Source organism: Rhincodon typus, chromosome 2 (genome assembly GCF_021869965.1).
Source record: "Rhincodon typus isolate 14 chromosome 2, sRhiTyp1.1, whole genome shotgun sequence".
In the NCBI taxonomy this organism is placed as follows: Eukaryota; Metazoa; Chordata; class Chondrichthyes; order Orectolobiformes; family Rhincodontidae; genus Rhincodon; species Rhincodon typus.
Genome location: NC_063333.1, coordinates 80,753,177 through 80,771,000, shown reverse-complemented (window position 1 = coordinate 80,771,000; position 17,824 = coordinate 80,753,177). Strand labels below are relative to the sequence as shown.

General features: G+C 38.2%; 1 protein-coding gene across 2 annotated transcripts in view; it reads right to left on the bottom strand.

The window, feature by feature from the left end:
- Positions 1 to 1,046: 1,046 nt before the first annotated feature.
- The window catches only part of sp4 (sp4 transcription factor), a 49,023-nt gene continuing 32,245 nt past the window's right edge, over positions 1,047 to 17,824 (bottom strand). For both annotated transcript variants that reach the window (XM_020529430.2, XM_020529431.2), the window contains exon 6: positions 1,047 to 3,528. In XM_020529430.2, coding sequence (XP_020385019.1) covers positions 3,278 to 3,528 — 251 coding nt within the window. In that variant the 3' untranslated portion in view covers positions 1,047 to 3,277. The remainder of the gene's footprint in view (positions 3,529 to 17,824) is intronic.

Genomic DNA, 17,824 nt, shown 5'->3' with positions numbered 1-17,824 from the left:
GGGTTCTTTTTCTCCTTCAGAAAGGATTGTAGTTTTAAAAACATTGCACGGGTTGGGCAAGGTATATATGGAGTAAGTTGGTGTAGAACCTAAAACTAGGTATTTCTGGTTTGTACGATATACGTTCTATGTAAGTATCTTCAGAATTTATAAAATGACAACTCACTCAAATATCAAATTAAACTAAATTTTAATGCTGGGGTTACAGTTGCTACACCTGAACATTGCAATGATCTATATGGCAATCAATTTTAATACAAGAAAATTTTAAATTTTCACCAAGCTACATAATATTGCAAAAATCAGGTTATGTCCACAGATTGTTGTGAAAGAGAAGCTGCACTTCAAACAAAAAACTCAACCACACTCCATAATGAGAGAAGCAAAAGGAAAAAAGATGCCATGATCAGTAGCAATACTATGGAGAAGGACTCTGATTCAAATTCAAAAGTGGTCAGTCTACAATGAGTAGAATGAATGATGAATTGTCAGAACAGGGTATTGGTGGAAGGAGAAATTTGAGGACATTATTGCCTTGACTATATCCAGTCACACAAAGCATTGGTGGGGATTAGAAAACATACTCAATTCACCCCAAATGCTGCAGCATTAAATTACAGTCAAATAGAGATGATGATAACTGCAGAATTAAAAGGTAATTTTACTCAAATCTAACTTACGAATGTCATACTGACCAAGAAAAACAATTTCAGGAACTTCAAAGTGTTACTGAATCAACAGGCTGATCATCATGTGTAGAATGTGTATTTTGAATCTTTCCCATTCTATTATTTTATTTCAATAGTCAGTTACCCTACATTATATTTTGTATTGCAGGCCTTACTGCTGAGGCGAGCAAAATAGTTTTCTACTTAAGAAATGGGTTTTGTCTGTCTGTCTGTTGAAAGTAAATGACTTTTTTGTAGTGTAACTGAAAAGATAAATCAAGATGTCAACAAAATCAGAAAGGTTTTACTAAATTCCTCATCCTATAAGAAAACAATGAATTAGAATGTTTAAATAATAAAACAACAAGCACAAGCATCTCAACTTAAAGGATATTTTAATGGACAAGTTCAGTTTTCTGCTGCAGGTGAAAAAACACTTTCACCACAAAATGCACTCTTTTATACAAATCTGCATTATAAAAATGTGAACAAATCATGCCTTTTAAGGCCATTCTGGCAGAATCCAATATTAAAAGTTTATGATGCCAGGAAAACACATTTTAAAAAAAGATTTACAAGTGAATTATTGTAACAAAATATTCAGGTTAATAATTTTGTTGTAGAAAGTCTGATATTCAAAACCAAAATTTATTTTTTTCCCTAAACGCTACCATCAACAATATTCCCTCTTAATATTTTTACACATATTAATTGTGTACTTTTTACTCTTAAACATCTGTAAGTTATTTAGAATTTAGTTTGATGGGCAATTATTTCTTTTTAATCATTACATGCATGATTATAAGCACAAATGGAATCAGACATAAGTTAAAGTAAAAGTACTTTGCAAGGCCAGAAACAAACTATAATCACAATACGGTAGTTAATGACTATATTGATGAAAATCTATATATATATAATTTTATATTTTACTGCTTCCCAAAAGGACAAATTTACTTGCACCTACAAATACATCTCATTCATTTCTGGCCTTGCACATAGTATGCAAGTAAATAATACTTGTGATAAATAATAATCAAGATGCAAATTTCAGAACTGTAATCTTCTACAGCCATGTCCACTTGCAACAAGACACCAACTCACTGGGGGGAAAAAACCTGCAAGTATTACTAATGGCAACATTGACCATTTATAGAACTATACATGTCATAATCTTATATAGCTGTACCAAGGATTAAGACCAACAAAATACACGAATAACTCGGTGGTATAAACATATTTGTACAAAAAGGAATGAGCACTGAAAACAGTCAAGAGACTTACTAAGACACTGGATCAAATCAGTGTCTAGTTTATCTCCAGAAGACAGCTCTAGCAAGGATAGCGTTATGAAAAGGAGATTCTATATAAATTTATGATTCCTAAAAGATTGAACTAAAGAGCAAACAAAAAATAAACAGACATATACACACAAAAGCCAAATATGTAAAGGTCAGACAAAAACTCTCTCTCTCACTGGGCTAACAAGAACTAACTGGTCCATGAAAATGTTTTAAGAAACAAACAAACAAATTTATGCCTAAACAATGAGAAAAGTCAGTATAGGAATAAAAAACATGCATAAGTTTAATTGAAAACATTTGTAAAACAAGTATTTTACACAAGAAAAGAAAAATAGAAGTAGTTTTCTTTTTAGACATCCAAGGGAGTTATAATTGCCACCCTGTAACCAAATATTCCCCTTAGCTGACAGCTTTCAACAATTAGGATCCTAGAAAGCTATTCCATTAACTAAACAGCTGCAGACATCAGATTTCTACAAAAACATTCATCACAATTAAATGTTAACAAGTTGAGATCTATTCCACATGTGAATAAAACTTGGAATAAAATCTTCCTCCTTACAGAGAGGTTTAATCAAACTAGGATCACCTTAAGCCTCTCCATTATTGCAGTCACTTACCAACGTACTGGTTCCACTTATTTCACATATATTCATTATAATTTGGTTACCTGTTAAAGCAAATGGTTCTAGTATACAATTATTTTAAAATTTCGATTGTCATCCACTGAGGAGATGGAGTTGAAAAACTGATTTTTTTAAAACCCCCCCCAAAAAAAGAAAATCAGTAATTTTTTTAATAAATCAGCATGGTTACTAAACTGTGACCATTAGAAATGATCTGGCCAAGATTATGTTATAAAGCAAGCTTAGTGGAGATCTTCATTGTTTTTAAATGGGATTCTCTATAAAGAGCTATAATTAATAGAAGTTTGTTGTTTAAGATTGCACAATTAAAAACAAAAAGCATAATTGACAGACTTATTTTGGATAGTGTCAAACAAGCAATTCTGTTTCCAAGAGGGATTATCTTAATGGCATTTTTAATAAAGTGGTAAACTTTTAGAGATTGTTAAATTTAATACTCAATATGCAAATTTAATAAACGGCTGGTGCTCAACAGCTACTGGGCATATTGCTACTTAATTCAGTTAAAATGTTAGATCCAAATCAATGTAACAGGTTTTGAATTGCAATCTAATTGTTGTTTCCACCCCCCAACGCTCTTCTAGATTTTTAATATTGATTCTACTTCTTTGAAATAAATCGATAAGTGCTGTATCTAGACTGCTGCATGTTAAAGATATCAATATTCATCTATGCTATTTGCCATGGTTGGCATTGTTGGACTGGAATCCTGGGAGGCAGTTGTTATGGCAACTATTCTGGGAGAGACGAGAACTTCTGCCACAGATGCCTCCATGTCTGGTGAGGCGCTCCCAACACTTTGGACAACAGCAGCACCTTTCTTGTTCTGGTGGGTTTTGACATGCTTTGAAAGATGATCACTCCGCATAAACCGCTTTGAGCACTCTGGGCAGGAGAACTTCTTTTCACCTGAAAGCAAGATAGATAGAAAAAAAAGTGAATAACTGGTTTTCAAAAATACTTTATATACAAGTCTTGTTTAGCGGATGGTGTAACAGAATACAAGTATTTATATTTCAACCATATAGGTTTGTTAATGTTTTATTTCTTGGGTTCTTGGTTTTCACTTTTAAAGATTTAACAATATTAACAATCAGCTCCGTTTTGCACTGTACAGAATAGTTGCTTTTTGCAAAACAGGTTGATTCTATGATTCTAAACTACAATTACTTATAAGCAAGGCCACAGGTTTCTACTGATTGGTGCAAATGAAGTTACTTTTGTTTTTACACTGATGTGGAATTTTTGGGATTATATTCTGTCAGTCCATGGTTATTCCCATTGGATTATGGTGTGTGAACAAGGCATTCTGGGGGACATTTTACAATGCTGACCATTGTCCATGATATGTTGAAACTAAAAGCCTCCAGGTGGGGCATTCAGGAAAACGGAACTGGGACCACAATCAGAGCAGCCATTACCATAACCTTATTGCAGAGCAGGTTCAAAGGGCTGAATGGTTTAATGTTGCTCCTAAATCCCATGAGAAAAGGTGAAACCAATGCACAGCATATCAACAGCAAACTTTTCAAATAAATATAAACACCCTCAAATATACCTCCACACTCCCAGGTATGGCTACTAAATATAAAGCAAAAGAAATGAAGATTATCAAAACTTATTTCCTAGTCTTTGCAGGCAGCTTATCAGAAAACTGCACTGGACAGTAATTAGCCACTCTCCCATTTCAGAATTTCTCTTGCCAGGTAGTCACAGAGAAAAGATTTAAAAAAAAAAAAGTTAGAAACACACACTGCAGAATTAGAGATGCTTCTGATGATGTATTTGAGGAAAAATGGATTCTAACTTTTGCTTTAAAAAAAACAGCATCTAGATGACTGGTTAATATTCCAAAAGGAAATAAACTAAACCAAATGCAACGTGTTAGTTTTGTTGAGGCATTTAAAACCGATTAAACCATGGTGCCAAACAGTCTGTGAATAGAGGCATGGAGAGGGTGCAAGGAAGACAGCAACTTTCTTTTGGAGATAACACAGCATGGAACTGGAAGAACACAACAGGCCAGGCAGTATCAAAGGAGCAGGAAAGCTGATGTTTCAGGTTGGCACCCTTCTTCAGAAAAACTCTTTTGGAAATTGGATAACTGTGAGCAGAGTTAGGGTGGTCAAATAAAAAGCTGAGAGAACTCAGACTATGTCTAAAATTTTCAAAGTACTGGAGAATACTTTTGAGTTTTATTTAAAAAAAGTCAAATACAATGGCTACTAATATGGGCCAACATATATAAAGGAAAGGCTGGAGCTTTTTTGACTGGAGTGTAGGAGGTTGACAGGTGACCTGATAGAAGTTTATAAAATAATGAGAGGTATACAGAGTGTCGATGGCAATTGTCTTTTCCCTAAGGGGAATTTCAAGATCAAGGAGGACATTTTTAAGGTGCGAGGAGAGAGATTACAAAAGACAGGCAAATTTTTTACACAAAGGGTGGACTTTTGGTGGAATGAACCTCCTGAGGGTACAATTACAACATTTAAAAGACATTTGGATGGATATTTGAATAGGAAAGGTTTGGAAGGATATGGGCCAGGAGCAGGATGGTGAGAATAGTTTAGTTTGGGATTACGTTCAACATTGACTGGTTGGACCGAAGGGTCTGTTTCTGTGCTGTATGACTATGCATCATATTCAAATCAACTTGACTAGTTGTGTAATTCAGTTGATGCATATTAGCTATTACTTTAACTACACTGAAATTTTCACACAGTATAACGACTCAAAGCTGTCTCAGAAATGTTTGTTTTCTCACCTTCAGAGAATAAAAGTTTAGGAGAGGAAGAAATTCAACTTTAGATGGAAAACAGCCATCTCATTCCACCTTTGACTCATGCTATGATAAAGACAAATCTAGGCAGTGCAAGTCATCTCCTACAAAGCTAAGACACTTAAACCGCATAGAGGAGTGACCAATAATTATGCCAAGATATGATCTACTAAACATTCAATTTTGTAATTACCATAAACAAGTCCAAAGTTCAATCCCCAGACAGTGCAAACAATGTTTACTTTCATATAAAGGCTGCACCAACTGGAAAATCAAGGTAAATTAGACTCCACTGGCCTTGGAAATACCAAAAGTTTTTTATGGTTGACATGTAATTATTTGCCTGTAGTTGTTGCTTCTGCTTCCATGGAACGCAAGGTCTTAAGGTGCTAGCCATCATAGTTTCACCATCTAGTGTGGGCACAAATACTAGCAATATCAGTTGGCCACCAATTACCCATTAAAGGACCTCAATTGGTCCAAAGACATGTGAACCGTCTGACACCCACCAGCTCCTGGTCAAATACATGAGAAACCAGGAAGTCACTACTGTTCTCCCAAAACACCATTTAACTTTACTTGCCTACCACCTGGTCTCAGGGGTGGGAAACCGGGCATTAAAAGTTCAGCGTCAGATCCAGGCAAACATATATATATGGGTCACAAGAGTGCATCTTATTGTACAATAACCTGATCCTCTGGATTGAGCTTTACAAGGATCATTTCAGTGAGGTACAGGTGGGCTACCTGCACATTAACAACTCATGGTACTCTGGCAGAACCCAAACTGAGCATGTTGAAGCAGATTAATGAATAGATAGCTATGCAACACCTTTCATCACTGTTGATGGTTGAGGGATGAGATTTGTCTTTTTGTGGGTAGGACATACCTGAATAAATGTCTATTGTTAATTTTATAAACTGTACTGGAACAGCTTGAATCAAGATACAGCTAGAATGGGGGCATAAATCTTCACTACTGTAGCGATTGGAATGATGTCAGCCAGGTGGATCTCTCAGAATGAGTTCCCTGATTGGAACAGTTTAACAGCCTCAGTCAGGGGTTCTGCTCACTCTAGGAGCTGGCTCTGTGCTAGCTGGGTTAGTGTCACGTACTGTGTACGTGTAAAAGGAGACTTGCTGACGGGATACTGACCTTCGTGGAATCATATCGTGGCAACAAAAGGAAAACACGCCCCTAAAGCGATCCACTCAGTCATCTTTGAATTAGGGTAAACATTGCTGACATCATGCAACTATTTGGGAAGCTTCACTTGTTTGATCCTGCCGAAGACTGGGCGAAGTATGTAGAAAGAATGCATTATTTTTTCCAGGCAAATGACATCGGGGCAGACGAAAAGCAACAAGTAGTTCTCCTGACAGCGGTGGACCTGCAGCTTCCTTGGTTATTGGGAGCCTAACTGTCCTGGGAGGAACTGGCTGCCAAAACCTTTCTAGAGTTAATGGATTTAGCTAAGGAATATTACAACACCAATCCTCTTCTCGTTCTGGGATGCAATCAGTTTTACTCGACAGTTCGAAAACCAGAGGAATCCGTATCAGGATTTTTGACAAGGGTTAAGATGACTGGCAGATGCATGTGATTTTGATTTAACCCTCAGTGAGATACTGAGAAGAGGTCATTTGGTATGTGGGATTAATGATGTGACCATGCAAAAAGTGCCTACTCGCTGAAGTGCAACTGGACTTCAAACAGGCACTAGAACTGGCTTTGTTGTTAGAAAATGCAGCAAGTGGAGCTTAGGAGTTACAGGGTATGCCAATGGAAATGGACATCCTCGCCAGTCTGACTGAGCTTGGGGAACACCACTTGAGTGAAGGCAATTGCATAGCCTCACTCATGGCATATCCTGGAGAGAGGGACCCTAGGGTCAGTCCACAGCTAAAACCCAAAGCCAAGTCTCAGCCAAATGATTAAAAACTCTCTCAAGGATCCAGGCCGACAACCCATTGCAGTTCCTGCCGGTGTTGGACTTGAGACAGCAAAAGAATCCCACCAGGCCTGAATTGAGTAAGGGAACTCAGACTGGTATCTAGGGTAGGGCACACCCTGGAAAGTTGAACTACAGCTGGTTTGGAATAGTTAAATTGCTTAGCAACATCCAAATCAGAACCAAAAATAAACATCCAGTTGAATGGACATCCAGTTCTAATGGAAGTCAATACTGGCACAGCTGTAACATTGATCGTAGAACCAGTCTTTATCAAAATTTGCTTTGGACTCCAGCTCTTAAGTTTGTGCAAGACCTCGGCCAGGCTGAGAAACTATACTGGGATGTCCCTACAGATTAACAGTATAACTTAAGTTCTGGTCTCTCATGAGAACAGCTGGTTCAGTTACCGCTGATCGTACGAAAAGGTTTGTGCCAAAACTTAAATGGGGCAAAATTGGTCAAGAAAGATGCATGTTGATTGGCTCAACATTTTTTGATTAGAAAATAGCTGCCTGAGTGAAGTCCTAACTAAACGCCTGGAGTTTTTTCAGGGAGTTGTAGGAACTAACAAAAAAAAAGGGACCAAGAAGCAATTCCACGATTCTATGAGGCCTGCCCAGTGCCATCAGCCTTGCATGCACAAGTAGAGGTAGAAATCAAGAGGTTGGAAAGCGAAGGAATCATCAAACCAGTCCAGTTTGTGGAATGGGCAGCACCGGTTGTACTGACTGTTAAGGGCCAATGGGTCAGTTCACCTTTGTGGGAATTTCGAAGGAATGGTGAACCACTTCTCGCAGCTGGATAAATATCCAGTCCCTCCCACAGAGAACTTGTACACAAAAAACTGGCAGGATGGGGGGAGTGCTGTCTTTTGCAAAGCTGTACACAAGCCATGTGTACCTGCAACTGTGGTTAGATGAGGATTCCCAGAGGTTTGCTACAATTAATACCCATAAGTGTTTGTACCAATATACGAAACTGCCTTTTGAGGTTTCATCAGCATGTTCCATTTTCCAGCAGAAAATGAAGAACATGGCCATTTATCCAAATGACATGCTAACAACCAGGAAGATCAATAAAAGAGCATTTAGAGAACTTGGACATAGTGCTTAATCATTTCTCCAAGGCCGGGGTACGCCTCAGGAGGGAAAGTATGTGTTCCAGGTACCCCAAGTCACCTACTTGGGCTAGAGAGTTGACAAGACCGGGTTACACCTGTAGGAAGATAAAGTGAGGGTGATCAAAGGTACCCGGTTCCAACATCTTTACTGGAGCTTAGGTCTTTCCTTGGATTGGTGAATTATTACAGAATATTCATACATAACCTGGCCTCCATCCTGGCACCATTACATTTGCTATTGAAAAGGAGTCAGGTTTGGAAATGGTCTTGTAGCCAAGATGTAGCCTTCAGGAAAACGAAGCAGCATCTATTGCCATCTAAGTCGTTGGCACATAACGATCACAAGTGAGATGTGGAAGTGACTCGCCATGCCTCTCCATTTTGTATCGGGGTAGTGCTGGCTCACCAGTGGCCCAGCAGAGAGGAAGGCCTGATAGCATATGCTTCCCGGACTTTGACTGATGGTATTGGATCGCAAACCCCTACTGGGGCTACTTAAAGAGGACAGGGCTGTGCCACTCAGCTTCAGGTCGAATTCGGCGGTAGGCTTTTATTCAGAGTGCGCACAATTAAAAGTTGAAACACCATCCGGGAGACCAAGTGGCAAATGCAGATACCTTGAGCCACCTCCCAATGGCAGATGAACCACCAGTGACGCTGCCACTTGAAGAGTCCATTCTGGTTTTAACCTTCTTGGACACCCTTCCGGTCACCACTAACAACATCAAATGTGGATGCAAAAAGACCCCGTCCTGGCAAAACAAACAGGTGGTAGTAATGGGGGAAATCAAGAGGGCCATCACAAGCAGAGTTGAAACCTTTCTCAACCCAGTGAGATCTGATCACAATAGAGGACAGCATATTATTATGGGGAGAAAGAGTGATTGCCCCAAGTAAAAGGTCACCGCCAGATTCTGGCTGAACTACACCAGAGTCATCAAGGGGTTTCCAAAATGCTATAGGATGGATGTTGCGAAACTTGAAAGAGCTCAGAAAAGATTTATAAGGATGTTACCAGGCTTGGAGGATTTGACCTAGAGGGACAGGCTGAAATCGGCTGGGGCTATTTTCCCTGGAGTGTCAGAGGCTGAGGTGTGGCCTTATAGAGGTTCATAAAATCATGAGGGGCATGGATAGGGTAAATAGACAAGGTCTTTTCCCCAGGGTGGGGAACCCAAAACTAGAGGGCACAGATTTAAAAGGGATCTAAAAAGGACAACGTTTTCATGCGGAGTGCAGTGCATTTATGGAATGAGCTGCCAGAAGAAGTGGAGGAGGCTGGCACAATTTCAACATTTAAAAGGAATCTGGATGGGTAGATGAATAGGAAGGATCGAGGGGGTTATGGGCCACATGCTGACAAACGGGACTGGATTTATTTAGGCGATCTGGTCAGCATGGACGAATTGGACCGAAGGGCTTGTTTCTGTGCTCTATATCTCTATGACTCTACAAGAGTCACTACCTTTAGAAGAGAAGGCAAATAACAGAAGCTAAAATAAAACACTTCAATCTTGAACGCTATGATCTTATTTGCAATTATTTCTCAGAACATCTGCATGTTTTTATTTGCATGCTTTAACGGTCCTGTCGTGCCCAGAGTTTCTGTAGCTTATAGCTGATCTTCAGTGCGATCCTGTGGATCAGCGTAACATAGAAATCAATAAAGAAATACATACCATGCACAGGAAAATGTGTTAGCTAACTCCTCAAATACCTTTGGCAGCTTACTCAGATGGTGTTGTTTTCAAATAGGCTATTAAAATAAAAGAATTCTGGCACATTGAGAACAAGAGTAGCAACGGAGGTTCTCAAAAGCCCATTTCAACATTCGGAGCAATCACAGTCTGTATCTGAATGTGCAACTTGCTCTCACGGTTCTCAGGCCTCTATGCTGAGCTGATGAAGAGCTGCATAAGCGAAAGGAACAGCATCTTATAATTTTTGATTTTACAGCTTTCTGGACTTAACACAGTTGCAAAATTCCAACCATAACCTCCTTCCCTATCTACATCCACTTATTTTGTTTTCTTTCACTTTGCAGATTTTATCCAACGTGGTTTTGTTTGCAGACATCATTCTGCCATTCATGCTCCCTTTAGACACATCTTTGAATTTGGTGCAGCAGTACCAAATCATATTTTTTCCCTGTCTTCTGCTCTATCATTGGCCTTTCGTTTGTGCTTATTCAAAACTTAACCATTGCACACACCCTTTTCTGCTTAAAAAAAAACTTTACATTTCTAACCTTTTGTAATTCTAAGAAAAGATAATCGATTTCACACACTAAAATCTCTCTCTTGCCACACGTTGCCTGACTGGCTGAGTATTTCCAATATTTCCTTTTCATACTATGTAGGACTCCTGAACCGGTGAATAAAAAGACTCATTCTTGCCAATTCCCTCCAACTATCACATTAAAATGTTTCTCTTCAGTTTCCTTCTTCCAGATACTGGAGTCTGCATTCTGCTGTCCTTCCATTAGTTTTTGTCTTTCTCCTCAAGTAGCAAGAACATTGTACGTGTGGCATAGGATCAGTTTCTCTGGGATTTCTGTTACTACACCTTATTTGTCCAACAGGCCCATTCTGAACTTGTACCTCCCAGTGTAGTGCAACTGAGATGGACCAAACTAATTGAGATACCAAACCTCTCAATCTTGCTCAATGGCTATCAGACTCAGAGCAGGTGCGTTTCAAGTGCTGACTCAGTTTTCTGCTCAAAGTAATTAACAGCTATTCAAGTAATCACCTACAGGCAACTGACGAACTGTCAACTACTAAATAAAATCTGGAGAAACTTAAAGCTAAAGTTAATTGCAAAATATTAAATAAAATTTCAGTTCAAGACTCAAAATTCCCAACTGTTACATTGCATTCCTTTCACATTTAACTCTGAACATTGGCATTCCCAACCATACTTAATAAAAAAAACTAAAGGCAGTCCTTTAGAGACTTGAAGCAAACAAAGAATATTTAGAAGCAAATTAGTACCAGTGCTTTCCCAAATGCATTTATTCATTATCCTTCCACACAAAATCAAAATGCTTAGCTCACAACCTGAACTTCCACTTAATTTGGGTCATGCTATAAATTGACCAATTCTATTTCAAGCAGTTTAAAAAAAAAAGTCATCCATTCATGTTTAAATCTTTACTGCACTCCCCAAAACAAAGAAAATATTAAATAAAAATGAAAATGAACTTCAGATACTGTAAATCAGAAGCTAAATCAGAAGTTGCTTGAAAGGCTCAGCCAGTTCGGAGGAAGGGTCGCCAGACCCAAAAGGTTAACTGATTTCTTTTCACAGATGCTGCCAGACCTGCTAAGCTTTTCCAGCAACTTCTGTTTTTGACAAAGAAAATATTACGATGCATATTTTATTTAGCTACTCAGATAATTAGTCTTTTTTTTAAACTGGGTGCCTTTTGACATGTACAATACTCAAAATGGAAACAGGGTTCATGTACAAGGTGGTAAATAAACTCGTTCATTTAACTTAATCACCTTGAGTTAATGTACACAGAAATTCAACTATTTCAATAAAATCAATTTTAAAAGCAATTGATTGTTACACCAAAAATTGTTCCACTTGTGCCAGAGATGTGACATAATATGTCTGAATGGTTTAATAGTGGCACAGTGGCTCAATGGTTAGCACTGCTGCCTCACAGCGCCAGGGACCTGGGTTCGATTCCACCCTCAGGTGACTGTCTGTGACAAGTTTGCACATTCTCCCCGTGTCTGCATGGGCTTCCTCTGGGTGCTCCAGTTTCCTCCCACAGTCAAAAGATGTGCAGATTAGGTGGATTGGCCATGCTAAATTGCCCAGAGTGATGTGTAAATTAGGGGGATGGGTCTGGGTGGACTTGTTGGGCTGAAGGGCCTGTTTCCACAATGCAGGGATTCTACGAAGATCTGGGATTTTAACTCATAACAGGGAGATTGGTTCCTGGATAAGGGAAAAAAAAAGTAGAAACCAGTATGCACACTAAAATCATAGATCCACAATAAAACCTTTGTAAAATTGTTTGTGTGTAGTGGTAATGTCCTATCCCTGGGATAGTAGGTTTGGATTCAAGTCTCACCTGCACCAGAGGTGTGTAAAAACATGTCCAAACAGATAGATTAAAATAATTGCAATTGTTTGGCTCTCTGCCAACCTGCAGTAAATTATTCTTAATTCGTATGTGAAACCTTTTACCAAGTCATTCATTCTAATTAACTTTTTGGTTTATACATATCTGATTACTGGGAAGCAAAATTCTAATTTAAAGATTAAATCTAAATGCTATGACAACTGAGTTCTATCTGTTGTGCAACACTTTATTATTTGGAGACACATTAACAAAGCTACTACAGCATCATTACCAACAGGTCTTACTGTCAGCTAACTCCAGCCAATCAAAATACGGCTGCATTTAGAATATAATGCTCTGAAAACAGATTGATAATTTACCTCGCTTCATTATTTCTGATACAAAGCATTTTGGCCAAAATGCCACAGGCAATGACAGCCTATTTCTAACCAGGTTGAATCAAGCCAGTATTGTGTACTATCGAAAAGTTACGTATGTCAGCACAACCAAATCAGAATGCAACTCAGATGCCCGCTGATTCACTATGGTAGAAAGGCAAATCAACTGTCTAATGTGAAGCAAAGAATAAATATTGATCCTAATCTGGATCAGAAATAATGCTACACATTCACATTAAATATTCAATCTTCTAACAGTCTTCAGATTACTCTCAGGCTAACTACAGAGCAAGTTATTCCCTCGTTGATATATCTCGAATATCTTAAACAGCAGTGGGGTGTGTTGGCTCAGATTTTCTTGCAGAAGTAACAGAGGCGCTAACTGCAGTCACCCATTATTGATTCACAAGATGCACCACTATGCCATTAGATTCTCAAAATTAGCATCTTACTGTTCAAACTCACCAGTGAAGTGTACTGATTGCTGTAAAGTTGCTATTAATAATGAATAATAAACTTTCATTATATATCACTTGAAATGATAAAACATATCAAGTCACTTCACAAGAGCACTGCCAGACAAAATGTGACACCAGGTCAGCTGCTTGGTTAAAGTGGTGGTTTGACATAACACCTTGAAAAGAGAGACAGAGTCAAAAGTTTACTGGATTAATAGGTGCAAGGAATCCCAGATCTTAGAGCTATTGATGGCAGAGAAATAAAAAAAAATGCAGAATGCTCAAAAGGCCAGAATTGGAACAGTCCAAATATCTTGGAAGGTTGTGCAGTACGGTTGCAGGAGTGGTGAGAGAGATGGAGTCAGGTTAGATGATGGTTGGATCTGAAAACAAGGGCAAGAAAGTCGAAATTGAGCAGTTTAACTAGGGGCCACCGTAGATCAACATGTTCCAATAAGCTCAAGCTCACAGAGTACAACATGGGAAACTGGTTAGCATACTAACAAAACTCTCTATAGAAAGTGAAGTCTTATCCAATGTATCATCTCAAAAAGTATGATTACTAATTACTACCAATTAATATCTCTGGCAATGGAAGTTACCTAATACAATGTGAAACCTAATTCTGTAGGCTTTATCTGTTGGATTTTCTAAACAAAGTTTCTGTAGAAAAATAATTTTTCCTTTTTGACTTCTTTTTTTCCCTCTAACTGATTTGACACCCATTCAACATTAAACTCATCCAAAAGATTGCACCTCCAACAGTGCAACACTTCCTCAATGCCACACTGCAGTCAGTCTTTATTTTTCCTTTGCAAGCCTTGGAGCCCTATGAATTAAAGCTGACACAGCTTCAGCTCAATATCATCACCACTAAATTCTTACTTGCAGACTTCCAGTAGGGGTCACTAGTTTGCTGTCAGAATGTTCAACTTGCTGTCATTCCACTGCAATCCAGGTGCAGCAAGACTAATTACCTGCTGCTCCAGCTGTGATATACACTTAGTTTTGTTTAAATGCCTGCTACACAATTTCTTATTCCACGGGGAAATGATGACATACAAATATAGCAGATAGTAAATTACCTGGAGAATTTGCAACCCTATTTCATTTGACAAACAAACCACACAAGCTTCATTTGAATTTCTGACAAATTATGCTCCATTGGCCAACCAATAACCTCTACTTTAAAAGACATCTTTTAACTTTTAGGTTTACACTTACTTGGTAATTTTATTCTTGTACAACACATGCACAAAGATCCAAATCAAAATCTATGCAATTCAGATCAATGCAATCTGTAGAGAATTATTCAACATTAATGTGGTTTCAAAAAGGCTAGAAATAAGGCCTTGTAATACAAGAGCTAATCCTTTCAAAGAAAGCTAAAGCTTAGTTTCGTTGTTTTCAAGTGTGGTATAAAACAGCAATAGATATTTTTTCAATCAAAATAAGTGAGTCTTTTTTGTATCGAAAACTATCCTAATTTTAGTCTAGTCATTTGTTCATAAAGTTGGTAGTAAGTTCAAGTCTGACAATGCACCATTAATTAATATAAACAATACTTCTTTAATTATGGAGTCTGTGCTATTCATAATGATTAGACCTTAACAAATGATCCAGATCCCCATGCCTAAAATAAATTCCATAGCTCACTGGATAAAATGTTACTGACTAACTGGCTCACAGATAAATAACTTCGAATATTGAAGAACAGCAGATGGTTAACGTAAAGTTATTGTTTTTTACCCCGCAAACTAATTTCTAAAATAGATTATCCTATTGTACATGTTTTAATTCATTTTGGTCAACCAACCAGTACAACTCCTAATATGACACTTTTTAACTACAGCCTCCAACAGTAATATCACTTACTCCAAAAATGACTTAAAATACTGAGGAATACCATGCCTACAATACGCTTAACCTCCAGAATTTCTTTCGAGATTAGTAGTAGAAGTCCTTGCCACAAAAAATGTTCACAAGCAAAAATAAGTCAGTGATGATTTATTCAGATGAAATAATTTTTCAATGAAATGCTTGTTAATCAATATAACTGCAAAACACAGCGGTAACAATGTATCAGGACACATATCTAAATCACAGCATGTCAAAACAGAGAAGGTGGAATTTCAATCAGGGTTCAGGAACCAGGAATGGGAGCCAGAAACAGGCCCTGATCCAGCATAGCATGATTAAGACGAACCCCGCCAATAGACATGTTCAAAGCTTTCAACTAAACTCCAGGAAGTAAGCTAGACATCTGTACAATTGGGGATGGCTGGCTATTTCCCTGGTAGAAGCCTGAAGGGATGCACTCCACTATTGATCTGGTCAAATGAAGAGAGGTGAATTGGCTCCCTTTTTATATGCCCTTGGTTGATCACAAGTGTTTTACAAATTTTACATATTTCCAATTCAAATGTACCGAAAGGAGTAAGTTACCAGGTTTACTTGAGTGAAAGGGAAATTTTATTGCCAGTTGATCCAGAAAGGAAAAAAATAAACTGCAACGTCAAACACACAAATTTAAGTATAAAGTTTAAAATGGGGTGCGTCTAATACAAAAAAAAGACTGAGTATGCATTTAAAAGAATCCTTTAGTTCTTGAGGTATTAGGTGCAAGCTGAGACTACAATTGCTTAATAGACATCATGTAATCTCAAGAGTGGCAAAATCTGTAAATATTGTCTAAATCAACAGTGAATAGACTTTTCTCCAATTAGCTTTATCTTTGGGTGCTGCTTCTCCAGCTGGTGGAGGTGGGGTGTGAAGAGAGAAAGACCAAGAGCACAGGCAGGAAAAGATAGACAGACAGACAGAAAGTGGGTGAAATAAGGTCTTCCAGTTGCGTTACAAATCCTTCTCAGCTCTGCCCAAAGCAGTTTGCCTGAAATGCAGCTCATTTGCACATTCTCATGTAGGAATCAGCATTTTCTCAAGCTCTGCATTCTGCAGGCAACATTCCTTCCAATGTGAGAAATATACAAATTAAAAATAGGAGTCAAAGGTTTCTTCACATCTCACTGCATCAGCTTCGTATGCTTGGCTCAAATGTGACAAGGTGACTGTACAGTTATCTTAAGTCAATGCTTGTTTTACAAAGAGGTTTCTTCATGAAAAGTCAAAAAAAGGTAACAAAAGGCAGATGACGGAAGTTGAAAAATATTGTGTCACTTTCACAACACTACTCCTGGCAGAAGTGGCAGCTGGCAATTGAGATGGAGACTACAAGGGACGAGTATGGGCAAATCCTCAAAATGCTACAACTGCATCGCCAGAATCTTCGAGAGGCAACATAGCAGGTGCAGCTATTTCTTTGTTAGTGACGTGCAAAGTTCCAGGGCTGCCCAGGCAGAGATTTCAGCTAAAGGAGGATCAGGACTTCAACAGTAATGAACCTCGATTGGTGGCCCAATGGTTCCTGGTAGGCAGATGATTCAATCCCAAGTCATTCTCATTCAAGCATGGCTGAGACCACAGCAGCAGACTGGCATGGAGGCTGGGAACGCCAAGCTGCATGCCCACCTCCAACTGGGATCCATGCAGTTTTTAAAATCCAGTCTGAGGGGCAGGTCAGGTCGTTTTATTTATGGAATTAAATATTGCTCGAGAAAGACTGACCCAATTTCTGTGGCACAGATTTCATTTTGCCTTGGCATCAATTTGAATCTGGCACAAAATTAAGGGAATCTCCAGGTATCTAGCAATATTGATGTCATCTTCTGAACTGAGGAATTATTGCAAACATAAAAAGTAGTGCACACTAAATATCCTTCACTTTTTACAAATTTAAAGCGTGAAATAAGGTTTGAGAGTTTCAAGTAGAAGTTGAAACAAAGATATTAAAATCTAAGCGCCATTATGGAATAATTTGACATTGTAAAATTAAAAAATTAATTATGCAAAGTCAGAAATGTTTTTCAGAAGTTATGATGCAGTACACTGCTAAAACACCCAGGCAAATACTCTCCTTCCACAGGAAGAATGCACAGCTTTTTCAGAGTCTTTAAGATTGCTATTGCAAAACAGGAACCTCACATCACTTCAATAATTTCAAATTCCCACTCGTAGGCACTTCAGTAGTACATCTGTTGAGTGAATTACTTCTCTATTTCTACATTTAAACAATAAAATAGTTTCAGCTAAAACTATGGCAACAATTTCAGTGGCATCATCATTAGGGAAAGGTTTCAGTCAAAATTTATAAATAATACTCCCTTCTTCATTGGTGACTCATTTTTTAGAAGTTTTTTTTCATTTGGATCACAAGAATGCTTCTGCAAACAGGTTGCTTCCTAAATTCTTACTGATTTTCACAGAACATTTATCAATTAACCTGCATGTTCTCCTGAAGTTGACGTTTTGGGCTTAGACCCTTCATCAGAAAAGGGGGAGGGGAAGGGGGTTCTGA